This window comes from Mauremys reevesii, linkage group 13 (genome assembly GCF_016161935.1).
Source record: "Mauremys reevesii isolate NIE-2019 linkage group 13, ASM1616193v1, whole genome shotgun sequence".
NCBI classification, from domain to species: Eukaryota; Metazoa; Chordata; order Testudines; family Geoemydidae; genus Mauremys; species Mauremys reevesii.
The window spans coordinates 2,750,810-2,777,845 of record NC_052635.1 but is presented as its reverse complement, the minus strand read 5'-3'; the positions used below and the strand labels follow the sequence as shown (position 1 = coordinate 2,777,845).

At 53.8% G+C, this 27,036-nt stretch overlaps 3 gene segments (V, D, J or C); all 3 read right to left on the bottom strand.

Annotated features, from left to right (window-relative positions):
* Nucleotides 1-7,848: 7,848 nt before the first annotated feature.
* On the bottom strand, nt 7,849-9,584 carry LOC120380474. The segment is given in 2 exon segments: nt 7,849-9,107; nt 9,336-9,584. Coding segments are annotated over 2 exon segments (375 nt in total).
* An 11,933-nt stretch (nt 9,585-21,517) lies between these two features.
* Nucleotides 21,518-22,476, bottom strand: LOC120380796. The segment is given in 2 exon segments: nt 21,518-22,062; nt 22,171-22,476. Coding segments are annotated over 2 exon segments (591 nt in total).
* Nucleotides 22,477-23,970: 1,494 nt separating this feature from the next.
* LOC120380454 lies at nt 23,971-25,481 on the bottom strand. The segment is given in 2 exon segments: nt 23,971-25,259; nt 25,343-25,481. Coding segments are annotated over 2 exon segments (432 nt in total).
* Between the last annotated feature and the right edge of the window lie 1,555 nt (nt 25,482-27,036).

Here is a 27,036-nt window from a genome sequence, read left to right as displayed (position 1 = left end):
TCTCCTGCCTCCCAGGCTTGCGGCGCCTAAGCTGATTGGTACCGGAAGCCTGGGAGGCAGGAAAAGTGAAGCCACCATGGCGTGCTTGGGGAGGAGGTGGAGCAGGGGTGAGCTGGGTCAGAGAGTTCCCCTGCGTGCCACCCCCCCATTACTTGCTGCAGGCGGCCCTCCCCACACACCCCTGCCCCAGCTCCCTCTGCCTAAATGCTGGCGGCAACTGGGGCCGCGGTCGTCACCGAAGAAAATGCCCCCCAAATCCTAGTGCCCTAGGCGACTGCGTAGGTCACCTAATAGGTTGCACTGGCCCCGCCGACAGTCAAAATATTTTAAAACACAAAGTCAGGCTGGGAAAAATACCTTGACTGGTGAAAACCGTCATGAATCCAGTTCTGCTGATTTACCCACTGCCTCCTGGACTCCAGAGGAGCTCTGGCTGATGACACTGGCTGCATGGCCAGCCCGCTGGCATTAGCTGGGCTGGGCTGAGTTACGATGAATGGGATCTGGCCCATTCACGTCAATGAAATTACACCTATTTACATCCTTACAGCACTTGGCCCGTTGGCTCCAGGAAAGCTGAGCTCATTCACACTGGCTGGGATCGGGCTTTCTCTGCTGACCGGCACAGGCTGCAGGCGCACAGCATTGGGGCAGGTAGGAGCTAAGTGTCTGCAATTGTTTGTCCCACAGGTACGTTAAAAGCCTCAATTCTGCAACGGTCAAAATGTCTCTGCTTCCGTCGGTGTGAGTGGGATGGAGGTGTCTGAACAGCTCCTTGTGAGATGTGTTTGGCAGCGTGTGCTCTGCGGGGTGGGTTGCTCAGAGGCTGCCGAGCAGAGGTGAACATGGGGAGGCAGCAGGGTGCTCAGGTGGCCGCAGATGGACCCCTCCCCCCAGGGCCAGCTCTAGGTTTTTTGCTGGTGGCCAAGGTGGATCAGTTCGCGCTCACCGCCCTCACCCCCAACATGCTGGTGGCCGAGGACCTGGAGAGCCCCCCAGACCTGCTGCTCTTCAGCCTCACGGTGCCCTGGCCCAGCCCTGGCGGGCGGGAAGGCGAGGATCTCCGGCTGTGGGGCTACGGGCTCAGCACCGAGGAGCCCAGCCGGCCGCTCACCTCCTCACACGCTCCAGGAGCCCCTCTCACCGCCACCGCAGCCCGGGCTCGGCTCCAGGGGACCCCACTTCCCTCCCTCCCCGGCTCCTCACACACTCTGGGCAGGGCCACCCAGAGGATTCAGGGGGCCTGGGGCAAAGCAATTTCGGGGGCCCCTTCCATAAAAAAAAGTTGCAATACAATAGTAACAGGTATCTGAAAATGAAAAAAATAACCAGTGAAATACATTCAAAAATTAATTTGTAATAATTTGAAAATACACGAAATACATTAACTGCTTTACTGGTCTGTCTACATTTGCAATTACATAATGGGCTGTTGCTGGGTGATGGTGATGGTTGGTGCCAATGGGCTGCCACTGCCTGTGGGTGGTGCTGCTGTTGCCCAGGGCTGGGTGGGGAGCTGGGCTCTGGGTTGGGGGGTGCCCGGCTCACAGGGGCTGGTCTCAGGGCTGTGGGGGATGGGGTCGGGGGGTGTCTGGCTCACAGGGGCTGGGCTCGGAGCTGAGGGTCAGGGCTTGGGGGGGGGATGGGGCCGGGGGGGGCAGGCCCCGTCTCCTTACCATGCCGCTTACCCCCTCTCCCGGAGAGCGCTGCAGCCGCGTGGTGTCTCCAACTGGGGCCTGAGTTCCCAGCGCTCGGCTGCAGCTTGTAGCTCCACCCCCTTATCAGCTGAGACACCGGGGGATGGGAGAAGACGGAGGCAGGAGGAGCCTTCGACATACTCCTGGGGGGGGGCCCTGTGGCCAGGGCCGGCTTCAGACCCCAGTGCGCCAAGCGTGCGCATGGGGCGGCATTTTGACGGCAGGGTGGCAGGCGGCTCCGGCAGACCTTCCGCAGTCATGCCTGCGGGAGGTCCACTGGAGCCGCGGGACCGGCGACCGGCAGCGTGCCCCCTGAGGCGTGCCGCCCTGCTTGGGGCGGCCAGATTCCTAGAGCCGCCCCTGCCTGTGGGGCCCAGGGCCTGGGGAAAATTGCCCCACTTGCTCCCCCCTGGGTGGCCCTGACTCTGTGAGCCCTTCTTGCTGCTGCCGCAGCCCAGGCTCGGCTCCAGGGGACCCAACTTCCCTCCCTCCCCAGCTCCTCACACACTCTGGGAGCCCCTCTGGCTGCGGTGGTGAGAGGGGCTCCCGGAATGTGTGAGGAGCCTGGGAGGGAGGGAGGTGGGGCCCAGATGCAGGGAGGGAGGAGGGGTCCTGCTGCCAATGGCTCTCCGAGTCTCCCCAGGGCAGCGCAGGGTTTCCCTTCCAGAGTGGGCTGTGCAGGGCACTGCTGGGCTGGGCAGGGGGCACGGATCCCGCATCCCGGCTCTGGCGAGTGGCTGTGCCAGGGACGGCTCCCGGCAATGCCATCCCAAGCAAAAAAATAAAAAATAAAAATGGGGGGGGGCGGAGTGCTGCCCCTTAGAAAGTGCTGCCCCAAGCACATGCTTGGAGGGCTGGTGCCTAGAGCCGGCCCTGCCTCCCCCCACCCTTCAGGGGGGTGTTCAGTGCTGGTCTCATTCACTGCTGTTAATGCAGCCCAAGAGAGCAGAATGCAGCTCTTCATGCAGATAAATGTTTGAATATAAGAAAATACCTAATGTGGGAAGGAGACAACAAATGTCATTGATTCCATGCTTGGCAGTGCAGAACAGAGGCTGCTGGCCCCGCAGCCTGACCTACTTGGCGTTTCTCCAGAGAAAACTGTATCCTTCCTTTGACTAAACTGATTGTCTTTGGGCTTGGCTACACTTGCAGCTGTAAAGCGCCGAGACTCCGGCCGAGCCCCTGAGCCCCGCCCCGAGCGCCGTGGGGAGGGGGCGGGGCAGCTGCCTCCGCTCGGCGTGGAGCTCACAGCCCCGCCCCCTCACCACGCGGCTTTGAGCGGGACGGAGCTCAGGCCCTGCCGGCGACGCGCTCGGTAAGAGGCCGAGGCCGGGGCCGGGGCGGGGCCGGAGAAGCCGGCCGGGGCCGGGGCCGGGGACCGGGGCCGGGGCGGGGCTGTGGGAGCGGCGGCGGCGGGCGGGGCCGGGCCGGCAGGGGATGGAAGCGGCCGGGGCGGGCGGGGCGGCGGGCGGGGCCGGGGCCAGGCGGGTGGGGATGGAGAAGAGGCGGCCGGGGCCGGGGGTGGGGAGGCGGACGGGGGCGGGCGGGAAGCGGGACCCGGGAAGGCGGGGAAGCGGGACCCGCCGCCATCGGCGGAGCCCGGTCTTGGCGGCGGGGCCCCTTCTGTTCGGGACCCGGCGCGAAGTGCCCTGAAGGCCCAGCGGCGAGCCCGCCACGAATTACCGCCCGGCGGGACCTGCCGCGAAGCACAGCCCGGCCTTCGGCGGTAATTCGGTGGCGGGGGGCTCCCGCCGCGGGTCTTCAGGGCACTTTGGCAGTGGGTCCCGGAACGGAAGGGCCCCGCGCCGCCGAAGACCCCGGGCCCCCGGAATCCTCTGGGCGGCCCTGCTTCTTCCTACATCCCCTGTTTCATGGTGGTTTAAGTAAAGGGTTTGCCCTGGAGCTGAAATGAAATGATAAAAACCCAACTAAATATCTCAGGAATTCTTCTACCACCCCTCGACGGGCAGCGAGAGTGTGATGGGTGGGAGAGGAGAGGGCGGGGGCGCTTTATAGAAGTTTTATCTTTGTATACACTGCTCACCATTATCTGGCATTTCTGTTAAAAGACCGGAGGGAAATAAAGCAAAGAGGTATTAATTTGGAGGCTGTGGTAACACAGGGGATATCCTAGGGCCTTTAGGGAGGCAAAGGTTTATCTTGGGAAATTGATAAAATGACAAATTAGTGGAAACAGAATCTCATCTTCCTGGAGGTGGAGAAACGAAGGTGTCCAAGAATGGGGAGTCAATGAGAAACTGTGGAGAAGCCAGAGTCTCTGTACAGGGGGAGAGGCATAGCAGGATTTTAGAGAGAGTTGGGTTATTAATTTCCCTGGGCACCTGTGAATATAAGAGACACTATCCGCAGTGTGTGATCCCAGCTCTCTGACTAGAGGTTGAGAGAGGGGGGAGGGGTAGAGTATGATCCATGATGGATCGATTGATCATAGAACTATAGAAATGTAGGGCTGGAAGGGACCTCCAGAAGCCATTTAGTCCAGCCCCTGCGCTTTGGCACAGATGCAGCCTGAGGCCAGGGGAGATGAGACAGCGGATCAGGCAGGGAGTCAGATAAGAACGGAAGCTGTTTAATAGGCTTCTAAGCAAACATTACACAGCTCTAGAGCACTGGTCAGGCTGTTTGGGGGGAGTAGCCTCTGCTCATTGATAGTTGTCCTTGTACGTGTTTTTCTTTATCCCGGTTTTTCCCAGCACACAGAACTTGGGGATTCACATGGGGAGTGTTTGGCATTTTCTGGGCTCTATAGAATGTATTGTGAGGCGTAGAACAGTTTATGGGACCCAGCGTGTCAGTCCCCCCATCCCAGTCCCGAGGTGCCGGCCTCGGGATCTCTGCTGTCTGTGGCACTGGATTTGGCTGAAGAGCAGAGAACATTTTAACCATTTCAAGGGAACAAACTGTTGTCTCTTGTGGGAGTCCAGCTCCTGGACTGTCAGTGCCAAACCAGTTGGGAATTCCCCTGCTGACCGCAACGGGAGGTTTTTGTTTGAGCTCAATGTCATAAACAGACAGTTAAGGGTTAATGCCTCTTTTACCTGTAAATGGTTAAAAAGTTCACCTAGCCTAGCTGACACCTGGCCAGAGGAACCAATGGGGGGACAAGATTGTTCAAAAGGAAGGAGGGAAGTTTTCTTTGTTCAGAGATCAGAGGGGTAGCCCTGTTAGTCTGGATCTGTAAAAGCAGCAAAGAATCCTGTGGAACCTTATAGACTAACTGATGTTTTGGAGCATGAGCTTTCGTGGGTGAATACCCACTTCCTCGGATGCATGTAGTGGAAATTTCCAGGGGCAGGTATATATATGCAAGCAAGAAGCAAGCTAGAGATAACGAGGTTAGTTCAATCAGGGAGGATGAGACCTTGTTCTAGCAGTTGAGGTGTGAAAACCAAGGGAGGAGAAACTGGTTTTGTAGTTGGCAAGCCATTCACAGTCTTTGTTTAATCCTGAGCTGATGGTGTGAAATTTGCAGATGAACTGAAGCTCAGCAGTTTCTCTTTGAAGTCTGGTCCTGAAGTTTTTTTGCTGCAAGATGGTCACCCTAAGATCTGCTATTGTGTGTTCAGGGAGGTTGAAGTGTTCTCCTACAGGTTTTTGTATATTGCCATTCCTAATATCTGATTTGTGTCCATTTATCCTTTTCCGTAGAGACTGTCCAGTTTGGCCGATGTACATAGCAGAGGGGCATTGCTGGCATATGATGGTGTATATTACATTGGTGGACGGGCAGGTGAATGAACCAGTGATGGTGTGGCTGATCTGGTTAGGCCCTGTGATGGTGGTGCCGGTGTAGATATGTGGGCAGAGTTGGCATCGAGGTTTGTTGCATGGGTTGGTTCCTGAGCTAGAGTTACTATGGTGCGGTGTGCAGTTGCTGGTGAGAATATGCTTCAGGTTGGCAGGTTGTCTGTGGGCGAGGACTGGCCTGCCACCCAAGGCCTGTGAAAGTGTGGGATCATTGTCCAGGATGGGTTGTAGATCCCTGATGATGCGTTGGAGGGGTTTTAGCTGGTGACTGTATGTGATGGCCAGTGGAGTCCTGTTGGTTTCTTTCTTGGGTTTGTCTTGCAGTAGGAGGCTTCTGGGTACACGTCTGGCTCTGTTGATCTGTTTCCTTATTTCCTTGTGCGGGTATTGTAGTTTTGAGAATGCTTGGTGGAGATTTTGTAGGTATTGGCCTCTGTCTGAGGGGTTAGAGCAGATGCGGTTGTACCTCAGTGCTTGGCTGTAGACAATGGATCGTGTGGTGTGCCCAGGATGGAAGCTGGAGGCATGAAGGTAGGCATAGCGGTAGGTAGGTTTTCGGTATAGGGTGGTGCTAATGTGTTCTTTGTCTGTGAACCAAGCGCTTTCCCGAGCTGCTGCCCGTGGCGCTGGCTCACACCTCAGGACCCACACGTGCTCCCCTCTGAACACAGCCCCTCTGCCAAGCAGAGACCCGCAGAGACGGGCAGGTGCTGCCCTTGTCACAGGAAAGACACGAGGCGCTGGGTTGCCTGATAATTGGCTTCTCTCCCTCTCCTGTGCGGGCACATTCACACGAAGACAAGATCTGCCAGGGGCACGTGCTTTGCAGGGCTTCATGGAAAGGCGCAGGGCTGGAGCGTCCCCCCCCCCCAATCAATGGGAGTTTTGCCCCAGGAAGGGCTGGAGAGGGAGGACTCCACCATCCTATTTACAGCCTTGCTCCTTCCCCGAGCTCCCGACGGGCGGTGAGACCCCGCACAACGCGAGCCCTGGGAGAGCTCCCCCGTGTCAGGGTGTAGCTGACAGTGCGGGGACACAATGGGTGTATAGATCCTGTCCAGATATTCTTATAAACTCCAGGGGTAGGAATTGACAGCGGATTGGCGGGGATCTGGATCCGGATCAGTTAGGTACCAGGGTAGGGTCCTTGCTGACAACGCTCCCGCAGAGCTGGCACCTTCCTGCTCATGGAGGGGATCCAAGCTCAGGAATGGGCCTGTGGTTCCGCTCAGCGCATCAGCGGCCACTGGGCTGTTGCACTTCGCAGCCACATCTTCATTGCGGTGCTAGATCAGGGGAGATCTAGCTCCTGTTAATCACTATGGAAGCGGTGTGCGAAGCAACCGCAGCTCACCCAGCGGGGATGTCACCGTGTGGAAGAGCTGATTGGATGTCAAAGGAGAGAAAACTCGGTCTCGGCCTGGGGCAGGCTGCTGTTTACACCTGTTGGGACTCCCCCGGCCAGCCAGGCCTGCTCAGGAACCCAATCCGACAGTGTCCTGCAGGGATCGACAGGGATCTGTGCTGACTTCTCTCTCATGAGAGCAGGATCCGGGCCTCGGGTGGCGGAGATAGTCCCGAACCCGTGTCACACGTACCTGTAGCTGAGAACCACCTTTGGGGGCAGCTCCTCAGATGGTGGGAATGGTCGGAGCTGAAGTCAATGTCAATTCACACCGGCTGAGGACCGGCCGCTGCTTTTCTCTGGTCTTTCTTCAGAGTGATCAGAGCTGCAAAGGGGGGAAGGAGGTTCCCAAACCCAAGCGCCTTTAAGTGCAGCCCTGCTAGCAAAGGAGCCTCCAGTAACTCGTGCGGATTATTGTCTAGCTGCGGTAAAACAACAAACAGAAAAACATCCCCAGCAGTGAGTGTAATTCACAGCTGCTTGGATGCAAACCCCGCTAGTGCTGGGGAAGAGGAGAGAGGGATTTGGGAGCTGAACTGTCCGGGTGAGGTTTTTTCATGGCTCTGGGACAGACTGAGTGGCGCCCTCAGACCCCATTGTCCTAATCCACCCACCCACCCACCCACACTTCCCTTTTGATCTGTAGGATATTTCCCGACCCTAGACATGTGAGGCATTCGCTACAGGAGCAGGTCACTGGAAGGAGGGTGCTGATGGGAAAGTGGGGACCGGGGGGTCAGGGGACGTTCCTTCCAATTAAGGTAAAAGGGAAAGACACCAGGAGCCTTTTACTGAAAGGAGGGAGAAGCGGGGGAAAGAAACACTGGTGGGTTTTAGACTTTAAGGAGTGAAACTCTCTGATCTCACTTCCAGTCTGGGTGGGAAGTGAAGTTCTGCGCTGAAAGAAGAGCAAATGCAAAAGAGATTTCCCTTTAATAAGACAAGTTGCCCCCGATAGACCATGTAACAAATACAAGCCCCGTCTTTCTTTTGAGTCCAAGAGATGCCCTTGGAATGAGGTTACAGAGCCATCAGCAGCCATTGATGAGCAGAGTGGAAAACAACGCAAATTAGGTGATGTGCAAACATGTGTAAAAGCCAAAGAAAAAGGGTGTGTGTGCTCAAAAATTGTTTTGCTTGGGGCGACAAAAAACCTAGAGCCGGCCCTGCTTCTCTGCCATCCTATCCTGTGTTCGGTAGAGATTTATGTATTTATAGCACAATCACTATATGCACTGTAGGGGATTTTATGGAGCTTACGTTACATTTCTGATCCTTGGTGCCACCTGAGTTATTGTTAATGATTGTACCCTGCTGTCATTCTGAGCCACTCAGAGACCCCTCTTCCACTTCCTCGTTTTCCTTGTGCAATTTCCTGTTGTTTGTTTCCTGGGTGTTAGTACAGCATCCGATCTGAACACCATCTGTTATTATTTTGTTACTACTATTATTATCATCAACATCTTCATCCTCCTCAGCAGCTCGATTCAAATAAGTGCTCCTGAAAACTTTCCAGGTCAACCTCATTTTCCGTATTTCTCTTTCCCATCCGGAGGGGAAGGACTGGATTTGTTTGTGTGTTTCCCCGAAAAGCCCTTGGAAGATCCAGAATACTTCATTTTGATGGACAAGCGCTGCTAGCACTTTTGTAAATGTTGCCATCAGGGCGTTGGTGCGTGTCACTAGGCTCACGATCCTCCTGTTCGTGATATCACCTTGGTCCAAATATACATAAAAAGTTCGCTCAGATTCTTTCCCGCCTCCCCTTTGCATTTTCTTTCCATTTACATGGAGTGTTATGGCGAAGGGGGAGAGCAGAATCTCAGCTCTTTCCGTTCAAATTGTGAAAATTAAGTGGACAGAATCCGCTTCCCCTTTTTGTGCCAGTCCCTGCTCTGCTCTGTGTCACTGTGTGTCTCTGGCGCAGTAATAGGTGGCGGTGTCCGCAGCTGTCAGCGAGCGGAGCTGCAGGAAGAACTGGTTCTTGGAAGTGTCTTGTGTGATGGTCGCTCGGCTCTGCAGAGCGCCGGCGTAGTTAGTGTACCACTGACTCGGTCTGTAGTAAATGCGTCCCACCCATTCCAGCCCTTTCCCCGCGGGCTGCCGGACCCAGGTCCAGGTGACGCTGGCGCTAGAAACCGAGTCTCCGGAGATGGTACAAGTGAGTGTCAGGGACTCCCCGGGTTTTACCGCTCCCGGGCCCGTTTCCCGCAGCTGCACTTGGGAGAGGACACCTGGGAAGGAAACACAGAAATGAACCAGTGAGCCAGGCCCCTATTCCCTGGGAGCGGGGAACATGTGAAAATAAAACACCCCGAGACCGCACCTAAGGGAGTGAGGCACCCAACTGTCACTAAATTCCATTGGGATCCCTGCACCTAATTCCCTTAGGTTCATTTGAACAGCGCCTCTTCTGCAGGCGCTGCAGCAAGGAACCCTCCTGAGCCACACTAGACACGTACCTGAAGGAGCCTCCAGCATGAACAGGAAAATCAGCAGCAGGTTCATCTTAAGTGAAGGTGCAAAGTGTCCCCAGCAGCCAGGCCCGGGCAGTTCTGTGTCTGAGGGGAGACTGAGGCTCCTCCAATCAGGGGTTTGTATTTAAACAGGAACCCTCCGGGGCAGGGATTTGCATGCGAGTTTCACAAGGCGACTATAAGCGATGACCGGGTGTGAGCTCTGTCAGCACATGAGGATCTCTCCCTGGGGTGCGTGTCCCCCTAAGACAGTGAGTTCAGCTCAGAAAATTGTGACGCCTCCTAAGGCGTATGGACGCCCCAACTCAATTTAAATAAACAGCATTTGGTCGTTAAACACTCGTAAAGGTGTGTGAGATTCTCAGCCACATATAAGCGCAGGACAGCGCCTTCTTAGCACCGGAGGGATGTTTGAGAAAGGGAAATGTAACCTCCTCTCTTGTGGCTTTGGCTGGGATTTCAATAGAGCCCCAGGGAATTGGGAAATTGAGGGTTTAACTCCCTTACAGTATCTCTGATATCCTACCCCGTGCTCGGTAGAGATTAATGATAGTGTTGGGGGCAGCATTGCATTTACTGTACAGACATAGCTACATTTCCAGTGAATAGCGGCTTTGTTGAAATCAGTTCAGTTCAGTGGAAGTCTTTGGGCTGATCAGCGCCGGCTCTACAGTTTTTGCCGCCCCTAGCAGCGCGCCGAATTGACGCCAGAGGGCGGGGGCAGTCCGTGTGCCCTTAATGCGGCTCGCGCGTTTCCCCGGCGGTGGCAATTCGGAGGCAGCTTCTCTCTTCAGCCGGAAGACAGAAGCTGCGCCCCTGCCCACAGCGGAACATAGACGCTGCCCCCAATTGCCGCCCCCACTGAAACTCGCCTGCCGCCCTACGGGCACGCGGCCTGCCCCCGCCCTCCCGCAGCAATTCGGGGCGCTGCTTGGGGGCCAAAACACAGGGACTGCCGCCCCTTGCAGATTGCCGCCCCAAGCACCGGCTTGGGATGCTGGTGCCTGGAGCCGGCCCTGCGCACAGTAATACCGGGCGGTGTCCTCCGCTTCCAGGCCGGTCACGTGTAGGCAGAAATTGGAGCTGTCCTTGGAGGCTGTGAATCGATTGTCGCGGAGTAGCTGTTGTCAGACAGCCACTCCAGCCCCTTTCCCGGAGCCCGTCGGACCCAGTTCATATAACAGCTGCTGAGATCAAAGCCGCTCACGGGCACAGGTCAGTTTGGTGGATTCTCCGGGCTGGACTGGGTGAGAACCAGCTGTGCCCGGGCCCCTGGAGACAAACAAAGCGGGTTGTTACAGGAAATGTTTAAAAGGAACAGTGACATTAAATAGATACAATCGACGGAAGGAGACAGACAGCTCGGCAGATATTGGTCTAATACATCCCTAGCGTGACTGCATTGGCCTTCCCACGCAGGATGTTGGAGAGGGGATTTTTTCTAAAGCACTCACATCATTTAGGAGCAGGAGCACTATTGACTTTCTGAGTGTTCCTGGGGAACTTGGCAACTTCTGAAAAGCCCCCTCAGCCCGAGAGCTGCAGAGATACCGAGAATGGGCGGGTGAACAGACAAACAAACGCACATGAGAGTCCAACCAGGAAAATGCGGAGTCTCAGCGGACCCAGCCTGGTGATGGGAGGGGAGCGCAGCCCGGTAAGTCCCTGAGACAGATCCAGGGCCTGTGGCTGGGATGCCCGAGTCAGTGCGTAAGTAGGGAGTTGGCTGTGCCAGCTTTGCATAATCTGGGGAGAGCCGGGCGGGTTGGAAATAAAAGGGGCTGAACCCAGCAAGGGGCGCAGGCCCGATGAGAGATTGAGGGGGGGGCGGTAACCTGATAGGGAAGAGCAGAGACCAGAACCCTCAGCCAAAGAACGGGACTATGTGAAAACAGAACCAGAAGTAGCCCCTGACACTACTCTTTGGACATGACCTACAGGCAATCTGAAAGCGATGCTTCCTTACTGCGTGTTCTTGGCAATTTGGCCAAACCTCACCCCACAGCCGTTTCCAACACGCACCTCCTGCCCAAGGCAGGAGTTTCGAAAAAGAAAGCTGGAACCATTTGGGAGCCTTTGAAAATCCCACACTAAAATGGCTTGGTCTTGTTTTTGAACAGAGTCCTAACGCCTGTATTCAGGGTGAACCACCAGGTGTATAGGAACGGCCCGAAATTACCCAGGAAATAAAACAAACTCATCATTAACTCTTCTCCAGTTTGTGCTTATGCATTAAAGAGCAAACAGAGGCAATGCGCTCATGGAGCACCATTCAGCCTTCTCCAGGTATCTGCAGAGAGTGACAAAATTATGGTGTGAAAAATTCTAGGGCGGGTCCACCACGACTCTAAAGAACATAAGAACAGACAGACAGGGTCATACCAAAGGCCCATCTAGCCCAGTGTCCTGTCTCCCTGCAATGGCCAATGCCAGGTGCCCCAGAGGGAATGAACAGAACAGGGAGTCACCCAGTGATCCACCCCCTGTCGCCCATTCCCAGCTTATGGCAAATAGACTCTTTAAATAATGTCTCTGTCATTTCTTCCTCTTAGTTCATGTTTAGGAGGCGGGTTGAAGGGCAGAAAGCTAATTATTCATAGTAACTGAGGCGGATTCTATTTCTCCATTTCTGTCCACTAAATAAGCTACTCTCTGTTCTGTCAACATAGTGAGTCTTTAATTACCAATGTGCATTTTTAGAGGACGGAAGCCCTGATTAAGGGCTGGAGACTTTACAATCTATGTATCCGTGTTTAAACTGCCCTACTGTGTCAGTGTCTGCTGCTCTCTGCTGGCGCTGAGAATGTTTGGATTCGAGGAGGAGGTTTTTGTATTGACTGCAGTTGATTTCTGATCGCTGTGTCTCTCGCACAGTAATAGCGGCCGGTGTCTTCTGCTTTCAGGCTGGTCATTTGCAGATATACCAGGCTGTTGGAGTCGTCTCTGGAGATGGTGAATCGCCCTTTAACGGCATCACTGTAAAATGTGCTGTGGCTATTAGCAGGGTTGTATATCCGTGAGACCCACTCCAGGCCCTTCCCGGGCGCCTGACGGACCCAGCTCATATGGTAGTCAGTGAAGGTGAACCCGGAGGCTTTGCAGGAGAGGCGGAGAGATCCCCCGGCTTCTGAATTCCACCTCCGGACTCCACCAGAAGAACCTGGGACCGGACATCTGGGGGGAAAAGAAGAACAAAAAGCTCCGTTAGATTCACCTTAGTACAAGACCTCAGCCAAAGCTCACAGAAGCCGTTGGGAAGATGCCCATTCACTTCACTGCGCTTTGGGTTGGGGCAAAGAACGTCCAACCGTCCCCGGAGTCTCCCACTAAAGTTGGGGGCGGGGAGGGGGGAGAATTACCTGCAAGGGCTGCTAGAATCAAGAGAAGATTCAGCCACGATATTATGTTGCTGACGCGGGAAGGGTTTCTGACGGTAACTGCAAAGACACCAAGACCTTGGCCTGATCCCTTTTCATTCTCTGCCGTCCAGGAGAACACAGGATTTATGCAAGACCCCGAGACACTGAATTTGCATCACCTCCTCTTGAAAAAAAAAACACACCAGAAACCACAACCCTCGTTAAACTGAGGCCTTCCGGAGTCGAGTTCAGAGGGAAAAAGCTACTTGGCTGGAGAAGAGGAGCTAGAGTCTCTCTTGTAGGATCACTTCTTCAATGATCTCTACAAGAATGCTCGGCAGAGGCGGCTCCAGGCCCCAGCACGCCAAGCGCCTGCTTGGGTCGGCATGCTGCGGGGGTCGCTCTGCCGGTCCCCGGGAGGGCGGCAGGCGGCTCCGGGGGACCTCCCGCAGGGTCTCCTGGTCCCGCGGGTTCGGTGGAGCATCCGCAGACACGCCTGCAGGAGGTCCACCGGAGCCGCAGGACCGGCGAGCGGCAGAGCGCCCCCCGCGGCGGTGCCTTGGGGCGGGGAAATGGCTAGAGCCAGGGCCGGCTCTAGCTTTTCTGCCGCCCCAGGCAGAAAAGAAGAGCGCCGCCTCCTCCCCCAGCGGCGCCGACCGCAGCCCGAGCCCCCGCCCCCGCCGGAGCAGCGCAGCACTGCCCTAGCCCCCCCGGAGGCGGCCCGCAGCTGGCTACCGGTTGGTCTGGACGGTGGGGGGTGGCCGCTGCCCCCAGGAGAGCAGCGGAACAAGCTGAGGAGCGGCCCCTCCTCTGCAGCTGGGGCAGGGCCGCGCTACCAGCTCCGCCTGGTGGGGGGGCCCTTACTGCGGCAGAGCGGCGGGAGCTGGTAGCGCGGCCCTTCCCCAGCTGCAGAGGAGGGGCCGCTTCTCGGAGTGCACCGGCGGGGAGAAGCGGCCCCTCCTCTGCAGCCCGGGCAGGGCCGCGCTACCAGCTCCGCCTGGGGGGGGTTGCTTACCGCGGAAAGGCGGGAGCCGGTAGCGCAGCCCTGCCCGGGCTGCAGAGAAGGGGCCGCTTCTTGGTGTGCACCCGCGGGGACAAGCCGAGGAGCGGCCTGTCCTCTGCAGCCGGGGAAGAGCTCCCGCCGCTCTTCCGGTAAGCGGGCACATACACGCCCGTCATTTCGCCGCCCCCTAAATTTCGCCGCCCCAGGCACCTGCTTGTTTAGCTGGTGCCTAGAGCCGCCCCTGCTCTCCGCGGGTGTCAGTGGGTGGAGCTGAGACATCCCAACCCACAGTAAAGTGCCACAATGTGACAGAGTCACCATGGAGATAACAGACCCCGCCCCTCGGACCGTGATGCCATCACTCTGCCCAGCGCTGGTACTGGGCATTAGGGACAGTCACGTGACTAAGGGCTGCCGCCGGGAACACGGTAGATCAGATTTTCTCAAACAGGGGCCGCGGCTTGTGCAGGGAAAGCCCCTGGCGGCCGGGCGCTGGGCCAATGGGGGCTGCTGAGGCGGCGCGGGCTGAGGGACCTACTGTCCACCGCTTTGCAGGTCCCATTGGCCCGGAGCAGCGATCCGCGGCTAGTGGGAGCCCCGATCAGCCGGATCTGCGGGCGGGGCAGGTAAACACACCGGCCTGGCCCTCCGGGGGCTTTCCCTGTACAAGCCGGACTCTCTTTGAGAAACCCTGTATTAAGGGCATGTTGGTGCACATATCAGCAGGTAAACGTAGTGATTTCTATCTGGTTTAGTGATATGAGATAAATATTCTTTCAGGTCCTGTACAGCCATTGACACTACTGAGAATAAAGTACAAAGTTCAGTCAAGAACACTAAGAATTGTGCTTAAATTTAAAGTAGTGTCCTGAATAGAGATGGGTTTAAACAAATTCTTACATGCTTTCATGAATCAAGGCCTAAGACATTGTACTAGGGTCTCCCTGAAATCATTTGCATCCTTGAAAATCATCCACTGCCATCTCCCTTAAGCGGCTTGGAATATCTCAGCCCTGCACTGCGCTGGGATTTTACATAACAGTCTTTGTAACAAATTTCCCACACTTAAATATTGCTGAGCTGTGCGTCTGAGCGCACTGTATCTTACCTGAGAAAGGACAGGCCCTCCACCAATTAGCGTGTGAGACTGGGATTTTCAAAGGCACCCAAAGTTGGGAAGTTTCCAGCTCCAATGGGATTTGAGTATTTACATTAAGACCCTTTAAAAACTCCACTCTGTTGCATAAACACAGTGGCAAGGTGGAGCTTTTAAGATCTATACACTGTTAAACTTTATTATTTTATCCAGCATTTCCACAGAAACTTTAGTTTGACATTTTTCTCTGTATTATTGCCTATTTTTAGTGGGTGTTGAAAATAATATGAGCGGTAATACTAAGAGGAAGAAGAGTGATACAACACTTCTATGCAACTGAACTGTGATTCATACCATTAGCCCCACTCAAAGCAACACCATCACAGGACCTAACCAGATCAGCCACACCATCACCGGTTCATTCACCTGCACGTCCACCAATGTAATATATGCCATCATATGCCAGCAATGCCCCTCTGCTATGTACATTGGCCAAACTGGACAGTCTCTAAGGAAAAGGATAAATGGACACAAATCAGACATTAGGAATGGCAATATACAAAAACCTGTAGGAGAACACTTCAACCTCCCTGGCCACACAATAGCAGATGTTAAGGTGGCCATCTTACAACAAAAAAACTTTAGGACCAGACTTCAAAGAGAAACTGCTGAGCTCCAATTCATCTGCAAATTTAATACCATCAGCTTAGGACTAAACAAAGACTGTGAATGGCTTGCCAATTACAGAACCAGTTTCTCCTCCCTTGGCTTTCACACCTCAGCTGCTGGAACAGGGCCCCATCCTCCCTGATTGATCTAACCTCGTTATCTCTAGCTTGCTTCTTGCTTGCTTATATATACACACCTGTCCCTGGAAATTTCCACTGCTTGCATCCGAAGAAGTGGGTATTCACCCACGAAAGCTCATGCTGCAAAACTTCTGTTAGTCTATAAGGTGCCACAGGATTCTTTGCTACTCAAAGCAGTGCAAGTACTGTACTCTCAGTTACAGTGGCACAGGCCTACAAACCCCTGCAGGGTTATAACCCTAACCCACAGATAGATTCTCTCAGGTACTGACTGTCCATTTTTACTGTATGACCTAGCAGAATTCAGTTATTCGGCTTCTGGGCTAAAACATTCAAAGCAGGCTAGGCGGGGATCCACACCCAACCCTTCATTTTCAGGTGCCAATCTAATAATAATTCTGTCTTGTAGTCCAGCATTGCAAGGCAGAATTTCAAACATAGGTGCTGGACCTTGGGGTGCTGGCTTGAAGGTGATTCCTTTATATACAGAGTTTACAGTCTGGTTCAGTGTTTCAGCACCCCCACTATAAAAATTGTTCCAGCGCCCCTGGTTTCAAATGCTTGCCTCTTCCTTCTCACAGAAGAAGAAAGGACATTTTCAGACATTAGTAATAACACCAACCCCTAGCATTTTATAAAAGCAATTTTCTAATGTCAGAGCTCTTCACAAAGGAAGGTTAGGTGAACCTAAAAGATTATTCCAATTTTACGGAGAGAAATGACTTATCCAAGGCAACCCAGCAGACCAAGGAATGAATACCCGGTTTTCCGTGGCCCAGTCTAGTGCTCTATGCACTAGGACACACAGTGGCCAGGACTCACAAACTAAGAAGAGACAGAATTCAGCAGCAGGTGAACAATCAATGGTGCATTTTGTCTATGAGAGGTCCCGAGCATCAGGGGCGGCTCTAGCCAGGGGCGGCTCTAGGCACCAGCAAACCAAGCTGTTGCCTAGGGCGGCCAAATCTAGGGGGCGGCAGGCTGGGCCGGTGGACCTGCCGCAGTCATGCCTGCGGGAGCTCCACCGGAGCCGCGGACAACCGGACTGCGGAGGGGGCGCTCGTCCCGCGGCTCGGCTGGACCTCCCGCAGGCAAGCGGAGCCGCCGGACCCGCGAACCGTCCGCAGCCGTGCCCGCGGGAGGTCCGCTGTTCCCGCGGTTCCGGTGGAGCTCCCGCAGTCATGCCTGCGGCAGGTCCGTTCGTCCCGCGGGAGCTCAACCGGAGCCGCGGGAAGAGGGGACCCGCGGCGGGACCGAGGAAGGGCGGCGCAGCACACCGCGCTGCCTGGGGCAGCCTATTTTCTAGAGCCGCCCCTGGTGCCGGGTCTCCTGTCCGAGCCCGGAGCGGTGTGTGTGTCACTGCTGCCCCCGCGCGGCTGCCGGGAGAAGGGCGATTCCGCAGCCCGGGTTTTTGTATGATCACAAACCGGTTTCGTGTCACTGTGTGTTTCCCGCACAGTAATAGCGGGCGGTGTCCTCGGGCTTCAGGCCGCTCATTTGCAGATACAGCTCACTCTTGGGATCATCCCTGGAGATGGTGAACCGGCCTTTCACTGAATCAAGGTAGTATGTACTACTCCCACCGGGGTATATTTGAGCGACCCATTCTAGCCCCTTGCCAGGAGCCTGCCGGACCCAGGTCATCCAGTAGCTGCTGAAGGTGAACCCGGAGGCTTTGCAGGAGAGGCGGAGAGAGTCTCCGGGCTTTTTCACATCCCCTCCGGACTACACCAGCTGCACCTGGGACCGGACACCTGGAGATAAAGACAGGCCATTAATATCGGTATAAAAACAGCGGTAACACAATATTCTTCTCATTCTGCCCCTTATTCAGAGGAGGAAAATACCTTCCAAAGCTGCTAGAGCGAAAATTACGAGGAGCAAAAATCCCATTTTCCCGGGTGTTGGAGGGGAAAGTTCTCAGGGACTGGCTGGTCACTGCACAGACCCAGGGGCTGCGGATTGTGTCTCCGGGTGCAGCCTGGGCAGAGAGAGGCACAGATTTAAACAGGAAACTGTCTCCCTCATTTGCATATCACCGCTTTATAAGACACACACTCCTGCTGCCAGCGATCTGAGTGACTCGTCCTCGGGTTCCTGGTGCGGGAATCAGACTGTCCTGTCCTGTGTGTCTGTGCAGCGCCGGGCACAGGGCGCTGGGCTCCTCCTGACACTTTCAGACCCCTGGGATGAATGAACTCTCTTGGGAAGGAGGTAACACTTTCTGTTGTGGTTCAATGTCACACTAATTAATATGTCTCCCCAGTTTGGTGAGTCACATAGGCTCACAATACAACCACATAGTATGACCTTACTCTATGGGATACATATGTTACAAGTGACATTAATGCATGCAATAACTCACAGTATTCAAAAATCCTAAACCCTAAACATATTCTTATCATTCTAATACCTAATTTAGCAATATTAGCACACAGGTGACACAGACCGGTTCCATCAGCTTTCACACACCTCTGACCCTGATACACAGAAATTGTTAGTTGTGTCTGCCCTGCTTTCTAGTGTAATAGTCTCCTCCCTGAAAGCCTAATCCCAAACCTATAATTGGAGGCTTTGCCGTGAGTACAACAGACATTGGACTAGACACTAGCATCATCTATATGAATTTCAGGCAGCTGTTCATTCTTCCCTTAGGCAAATGTTTATTCAGGAGCCCACCGCAGGTTGTTAGTTGCAGAAACATAGTGCTAGGCCGACTCCCGTTAGAGCCCTACTGAGTAATTCACATGGTTAATGGAAGGAGTCTGTCTTTTATAAGGAGCGGGATATGCAAATGAGGGAGACAGTGTCCTGTTTAAATCTGTCCCTCTCTCTGCCCAGGTTGTACCCGGAGAGACAATCCGCAGCCCCCTGGGTCTCAGCAGTTGCCAGCCAACCCTACTGAGAACTTTCCCCTCTAAAACCAGGTGAAATGAGACTTTAGCTCCATTTAGTTTTCATTTTTGAAGCTTTGGGAGGTATTTATGTCTCCCGAGTAATTTGCACAGTCAGGTGACTCTTATACTATTCCTCTTTCTATGTTATTTGTATCGTGGCTTCCTTCCCAAGTGCAGTTGGTGGAGTTCGGAGAGGATGTGAAAAAGCCCGGAGACTCTTAGGGCGATTCACCAGCTCCAGAGACAATTCCATTAACACGGCACAATTACAAATGAGCGGCCTGAAGCCCGAGGGCTTCGCCCGGTATCAGTGTGCGAGTGAGATAGTGAGGGGAAGCCGGTCTGAGCTCAGAGAAAAGGGGAAGAGGTTTCCTAGGGGTGGCGCTCTGGTTCCACACCAGAACGGACACAAACTATCTCCCCTTATGGACACCGCACACAACTGTAATGGGAGAGAGGCTGACTCCATCTGCCCCTGGGGAGCGCAGGGAGCAGATGCCCAGGGTGGATTTCAGAGGGGCAGGAGAAAAGAACAGAGCCCTTGCTCTGTGGATGCCCCCAGTGACTCTCTGATCAGACACTCTCCAGGTTACGTATCAGAGGGGGAGCCCTGTTAGTGTGGATCTGTAAAAAGCAACAAAGAGTCCTGTGGCACCTTATAGACTAATAACAGAAGTATTGGAGCATAGGTTTTCGTGGGTGAATACCCATGCGTCTGACGAAGTGAATATTCACCCAGGAAAGCTCATGCTCCAATACATCTGTTAGTCTATAAGGTGCCCTCAAGACTCTTCGTTGCTTTCTCCAGGTTAAGGCTCCCCCCCATCTCCCAGTGCAGTAGTGGAGAAGCCGAGCCCTTAGTGCAGGTCAGGGGCCGTGCGGAGCCCAGAGTGAGGGTTGTTTGACAGGCAGGGTGGGGTCAGTGATCTCCCACCCCAGCCCATTGATCATCCTCTGGATAAAAATCCACCCTTTTGTAGAGGGGGCAGCACAAGCGTCTATGCACCTACTGAGTGGCACCGAAGCATTTGAGGGTCTGATGCCCAGATCCACATTCCCACCACAATCCAAAGGAAACACGTCTGTGAGTTTCATGCTCCGTGGTGGGAAGAGGAAGGCCAAAGTGGGTATGGATCCAATCGAAACGCAAGTATCCAGGGGGTATTAATGTGAACCTGAATCTGAATGGGGATATGAAGTGGAGTATGAATAGGACTGCAAAGGGAAATAGGAACTGGTATATGACTATGAACTCCTATGGATGGGACTGGCAATATGAATGGGAGGGTGTAAATAACTCTCTTGTTTCTATTCTTATTTAATAAATCTTCACATAGTATAGGATTGGCAAAAGGGGCACGAATCCATAGGTCTCATGCTCTCGAACAGCTCTGGAACAGTCACTGGAAGGACCCCTTCAGTGTGTCAGCCCCAGTGGGGTCACACTCTCACTAGGGTAAGCCACAGGGATTCACCACCTCTTGGGACCAAAACTTAGAGAGTTCAGCCCCCCTGCTTCACGCCATGGGCTCCCTTCAGTGAGTCCACCTGAATTGGGCACCTGAGGAAGACTTGTACCCCGAAAGGGAGCAATTCACTGTGAACTTCCTTAAACTGACACTAGGTGAATTCTTGAAGTCACTAGTTTATGTTCCCTTTGGAGGTGAAATTTGCACTGGGGGTATGTTTTGTTTGTTCTCTTCTGTTGGTTGATTTGTTTGTTCCAGATTTTTGTTTGTTTGTTTGTTTATTTGGTTGCTTGGAGTGGGTGTTTAAGTAGAAGAGGTCCTGCAGTGAGAGTCCTTCTTGCTGTGGTGGAAAGGAGCTGCAAAGTAGAACCTCACTCCCCTAAAAAACAGTGAGGAGTCTGGTGGCACCTTAAAGACTAACAGATTTATTTGGGCATAAGCTTTTGTGCATAAAACCCACTTCTTCAGATGTATGGAGTGAAAATTACAGATGCAGGCATTGTTATACATGAAGAGAGTTACCTCACAAGTGGAGAACTTAGGCATCTTTGAATTTCAGGTCTCATTAATTCATTTCACTGCAGAGAGACATAACCAGACAGGTCTCAATATGAAGCAGTAGGAGGCTCTGTAAGATATTTAGGACATCAGTTTTTTAACGGGAAATCCAACATCTTCTCCTCCCTAAGCTCCCTAAATATCAAGGGATAGATACACAAATGGATTTAGGAACTTAATGACCACATTAGAAACTTCAATCCCACAATCAGGCCTAAAATGAGATTGAAACCCCACCAGAGCTGTCCCCGAATTCTGTAGACACCTGAGATCACTTTGCACCTCAGTTTTTGCTGTAAAACTTCCCTGGGCACCTATATTTCTGCCTGTGAGTATGGACTTTGCAGGCCCAGGTCTTGTCTCCATGGTGTGGCAGTGTGCAGCACAGGGCTGTAACCTGTAGAGTGCAGCAGCCCATTGTGGTTAAAATGCCCCATGTAGACCCTACTAGTGCACAGAGATATTGTTCTGGTTCAAACAGGGAGGAGTTAGAGCTTCAAGCTGGAGCACTGAGCAATTCTGGGAAGGAGATAAACTCCCTTCCTTTCAGAGTGAGATGAATCTCGGAAGGAGGACAGATTATGAGAAATCTTCCGCTTTTGAGCAGGTGAGTTAATAATTGCCAAATTTTGGTCTGCTTCCTATAAAATAGTGGGTGCCGACCCCTCTGGGAGACAGAAGGTTGAGCTAGGTGGGCCCTTGGGAGAGTGTTGGGGCTGGCAATTCTTAGGGTCCCAGGTTAGGTCCATCAATGGCTATTAGCCAGGATGGGCTGGGATGGTGTCTCTAGCCTCTGTTTGCCAGAAGCTTGGAATGGGCAACAGAGGATGGATCACTTGATGATCACCTGTTCTGTTCATTCCTTCAGAAGTACCTTGCATTGGCCACTGTCAGAAGACAGGATACTGGGCTAGATGGACCTTTGGTCTGACCCAGTATGGCTGTTCTCATGTTCTTATTCCTGGGGCCTTTCCCTTCATTTCTTAGGGACACCAGAGATTAAATGCAGCAGCCAGGACTCCTGGGTTCCACTACCAGCCTTGGGAGCTCTGATGCAATGGCTGCCTTTCAGTGCTAAGGGGTTAGATTCTGGAGTGCTTGTAACACAAGGCAGAAGCAGTGTTGGCAGCTGCTCCTCCCTGGGGCTCATAAACCCAGACTGGTTCTCCGCAAGGTTAGTTTTAGTGCAGGCTTTAATAGGATTTTCACACAGTGCGTATCTGACACAGTAATACACGGAGGTGTCCCCGGGCTGCAGACCGGTCAGTTGGAGGGATACGTGGCCTTTGGAGGTGTCTCTTGTGATGGCGAGTCGACTTTTGAGAGCATCGTTATAGTTAGTGCTTCCATCAGCCCAGATACCTCCCATCGATTCCAGCCCTTTTCCCGCTGGCTGGCGGGCCCAGTGCACCGCGTAGCTAGTGAGAGAGAATCCGGACACGGTGCAGGTCAGTCTGAGGGTCTCTCCAGGTTTCTTGACTCCCCCTCCGGACTCCACCAGGCTGACCTGGGAATAGACACCTGCAGAGGGGGAAATAAAGGGGAAATACTGCAGTGATTCCCGGAGGCGCAGTTATTAGGGAACACGCGGTACCGGGCGCGGAGCTGCCGCGCAGGTCCCGCCCGTACCCGCGGGGAGCAACAGGAGGAAGGCGATGGCCAGGCTGGGGGTCATGGCTGCGGCTGGCGGCTCGGTCCCCAGGCGGGATGGGAAGCTGAAGCCCGGCGCTGGCTCTGAGCGGGGTGAGCGGCCGGGACTGGGCTATGAACAGGGCCCCGGGGAGCTCATTTGCATGTGCCGGGGGTGGGGACAATATAATGGGGGGACCCAGGAGGTGTGTGACGCAGCGCCGCGTTGTTAAGTCTCCTGGCAGGTGGATTCCAGAGTCCCGCTGTGACACGGAATGTTCCCTTCTGCTCTTTCTTCTGCCTGCAGGAGATTTGCAACCATGAAAGAACTGGATGGAGACAGTCTGTCCGCCTATCTTCCGCTCTATTGATCGCCATAGACATCTATCTATCTATCTATCTATCTATCCCCATACGCCCCATCTATCTATCTATCTATCTATCTATCTATCTATCTATCTATCTATCTATCCTCACCCACCGTATCTATCTATCCCCATCCATCTATCTATCCTCTCCCCTTTTTATGTTGGTGTCAATATTATAAACTAGGAGCCAGTTTCATTACTGAACCATTCCTTGTTCATGAGAATCTGGAAAATTAAAATGGAGACAAACTGTACAGAAATGCTTCCGGAAAATTTCTGTTCGGGGCTGTATTGTTGGGAAGGGGGTTGGAGTCAAACTCCTCAGTCTGAGGAGAAGGGTCAGTGCTGCGGGGGCAGGAGAAAAGTCGCCCCTGGTGCTCAGTAGCTGGACAGGACCCTGTGATGCCCCTTTACAAAGGGGAGAATTTCACACCCAGGATCACCAATGGGCTGCCGGGGAAGGTTACTTCTAGTTTATTGGCCAGAACCCTCCGGCCCATAATCCGCACTCCAGACTCCGCGTTCCCACTGCTCTTCGCTGAGGGCTCAGCTTCTCCAGTGACTTCGCTGGGAGATGGAGGGACCCTTAAAGTGGAGCGTGTCTGATCAGAGAGTCACTGGGGGCGTCCACAGGGCGAGGGCGGAGCCAGCTGACCCTCCCTGCTCTGCTGAAACACACTCTGGGCATCTGCTCCCTGCAATAACTGATAATTGGTTATCGATAACTGAAAGGACTCTCCCGTATTCCTCTCCTTAGTGCTGCCGGATGGTTGTTGGGTACTGAACAAATCCGTAGAGATGTAGCTAGAACACCCATTTAAATCAGGTTTGCAGGTTCAATTGGGTGAGTGCCTGGCCCGCATCTCATTGCATCGCTAGGTCCCTTCTGGTACCAACGTTTTAATCTGTTTGAATGAATGGGCCAGAACACCAGCTATCGTCAGTCAGTCGGGGTAGCAGCCTTGGGATCCACGGAGCTTCCAGAATTAACACCTGTGAGGCTCTGACCCCAGAACGATTGTCCTCCTTTCGGCCTTGTCCAAAGCTCAGTAAAGTCGAGAAACTCTTCATAATCGATTGCAATGGGAATTGGATCAGCCCCGAAATGCATTTATCTTCCTGAAGCTGGCAGACGCCGTATTGTGAAACCGGGTAAATCAGGGTTTCTCAAACAGGGGTCTCCGCTTGAGTAGGGAAAGCCCCTGGCGGGCGAGGGCGATGTGTTTACCTGCCCCGCCCGCAGGTCTGGCCGATGGCGGCTCCCACTGGCTGCGGATCGCTGCTCCGGACCAATGGGAGCTGCTGGAAGCAGCGCAGGCCGAGGTACTTACTGACCCCCGCTTCCTGCAGCTCCCATTGGCCCGGAGCAGCGATCGGCGGGACCTGCGGGCGGGGCAGGTAAACACACCGGCCTGCTGGCTAGGGGCTTTCCCTACACAAGCGCAACCCCCGTGTGAGAAACCCTGGGGTAAGTGTTGATCACGGGGAGAATGTGAGTGTTAATGGAGAGAGGGATCCATTCAGGTCTTTATAATCACATTAGCTATGAAAACATTCGCTTGCATAGACCATTCAGGTCACACATTTCTGACTGATAAATCCTGAATTTAGCCCTTTCCTTGGGCAAGTCTGATCTATGGGATTTCCCCAGCAACATCATCTGGTAAAATGTGAACAGCCAGTACCGAGGAGCTGCCCATTCGTGGCCTGGATAGAGTGAGCCCATCGACCTAGGGCACCTGCTGACAACCCCGTTCAACTCCCAACCTCCCTGGGTGAAATTTGCATGGAAATCCCTCACCTGGGGGGCGGGGCGAAGGGTTCCTGTTTAAATACAGGTAGGTTAATGGGATTACACTGAGAGAGGGAGTTGGGTGGATGAGAGATCCGCTGTGTGACATGGCCCTAGGTTCTCACACCGGATGGATGGGCGTTGTTGATGAGGCCCATAGACGTGAGACAGTGCGCAGGGCAGGGAGTCGATTAATAATATCAGTTTAACACCTTTGCGCACATAGAACAAATATCCAATGGTCGATAGCATCACTGGGGGTAGCCCGGTCCCTGGTTCTGGCTGTCAGTGTTACTGGCTTTGTTTACTACCCCCCCCCCCCCCCGCCGCGCGCTTTTAAGACTGTGTAGAATGGGAGTCTTGATTTGCACATAGAATTGATTAAAAATCAGAGGGAAAGGTGCAGGTCCAGCCCTTTTCACTCGAGGGGACCGGCCCCTGGACCTGTGCCTTGGGTGAAGCTAGATTTGGCCAGAGCAGGGCACCTTGACATGAATTCGCTGTTTCTTCTTTTCAGTTTCCAGTCCCGGGAGTGTCAGGGTCTCACCAGCTGGGACTTTCCCTGCTGACCGCAACGGGAGGTTTTTCTCTGAGCTCAGCCCGGCTTCCCCTCACTGTGTGTCTCGCACAGTGATACCGGGCGGTGTCCTCGGGCTTCAGGCCGGTCAGTTGCAGATACAGCAGGTTGTTGGGGTTGTCTCTGGAGATGGTGAATCGGCCTTTGACTGCGTCGGCGTAATGCACAGTGCTGCCGGCCCGGTAGCTTATACTTGCGACCCAGTCCAGGCCCTTGCCAGGAGCCTGCCGGACCCAGCTCATGTAGTAGTCACCGAAGGTGAACCCGGAGGCTTTGCAGGAGAGGCGGAGAGAGTCTCCGGGCTTTTTCACATCCCCTCCGGACTCCACCAGCTGCACCTGGGACCGGGCGCCTGGGAATAAAGACAGGTTACAAACACATGGGTATTACAGTCAATAACTCAATAGTCTGCAGGGCATTCAGGGACTAACCTACCTCCCAGAGCTGCTGCAATGAAAACGAAATGGAGCCAAATCCTCATTTTTCCGAGTGTTGGAGGGGAAAGTTCTTAGGAGACTGGCTGGTCACTGCATAGACACAGGGGCTGTGGACTGTGTCTCCGGGTGCAGCCTGGGCAGAGGGACGGACAGATTTAAACAGGAAACTCTCATCCCGATTTGCATATCCCCCTCCTTATAAGGCACACAAACCCGCTCCCTGCATGCTCGGAGTTATTTGGCCGGTGGCTCTAAGGGAGGGAGTCGGACTGGTGCTAACTCTGTGTCTGGGCAGCGCCCAGTGAGTGCGGGGCCATCCTGACCACACTGCTGCACAAAGAGCTCCCTGAATCGCTCCCATCGCTCCAGGTGTAAGGGCTGAAGGGAATGGAAAGCTCCACCACGGGCTTTAGGGGACTGTGGACCAGACCCTTAGAAGGAAGAACATCAGGCTGGTGAGCAGGGCAGCATCATGTGAAAATCTGGTTTTCTGTTGAGGCCAGAGGTGTTTGTGCCTGATGTGTTCGGTCTATAGGGGCATGTTGTTGTTTTTCAGAGAAATCTGAGAGTATTTCTATCCACCCCCCAACAACCCACAGGAGCATCTTGGCAGTCATCACTTTTAGGCACCTCCGGAAACCCAAGTGCTAGTTATTACACCTTGAACAAATGAGTCCCCAAACATTCTTCTTTCTTGTGCAGCCTGAATTTTTACTTCAGTGTCCGATCAGTGCCACATTTAACCATGTGAGTGCTCAAGTTGTTGCAGTTTTTTATGGACACATGATCGAATATGGGTGCAGAGATCTGAAACCAGCTGACAGATTTGTTTGCTCTGCCTGTTGATCCTGTTCTAAGAAGGACAATTCTGCAGTTTGGATTTTTGGATTAGCCCTACCAAGATTCCCCTCACGGTGTGTCCCGCACAGTAATAGCGGGCGGTGTCCTCGGCTTTCACGCCGGACACTTGCAGATACAGCTCACCTGAAGATGGTGAATCGGCCTTTCACTGAATCAACGAACTACGTACTATCCCCGCTAGGGATAATATAAGCAGCCAATTCCCAGGAGCCTGCCGGACCCAGCTCATGCCGTAGCTGCTGAAGGCGAACCCGGAGGCTTTGCAGGAGAGGCGGAGGGAGTCTCCGGGCTGTTTCACATCCCCTCCGGACTCCACCAGCGCCTGGGACCGGACACCTGCAAGTAAAGTCAGGTTGTAAATATCGGTATAAAAACAGCGATAATTTAATATTCATCTAACTCCGCCAGTTATTCAGAGGTAGAAAATACCTTATAAAGCCTCTACAGAGAAAATTAAAAGGAGCACAAATCTCATTTTTCCTGGTGTTGAAAGGGAAAGTTCTCAGGGACTGGCTGGTCACTGCACAGACCCAGGGGCTTCGGATTGTGTCTCCGGGTGCAGCCTGGGCAGAGAGAGGCACAAATTTAAAAAGGAAACCGTCTTCCTCATTTGCATGTCCCCTATAAGATACACACACTCTTGTTGCCAGTGATTTGATTGATTCGCGCTAGGGCTCCAGGTGCATGAGTGAGACTGTCCCGTTCTGTGTGTCTGTGCAGCGCCGGGCACAGGGTCCTGGGGTCCTCCTGACACTTTCGGACCCCTTGGAGGAATGAACAGCTCCCTGCAGTGATTGTATTTCCTGACCAGGACCTGAGGGCCTGGGTATT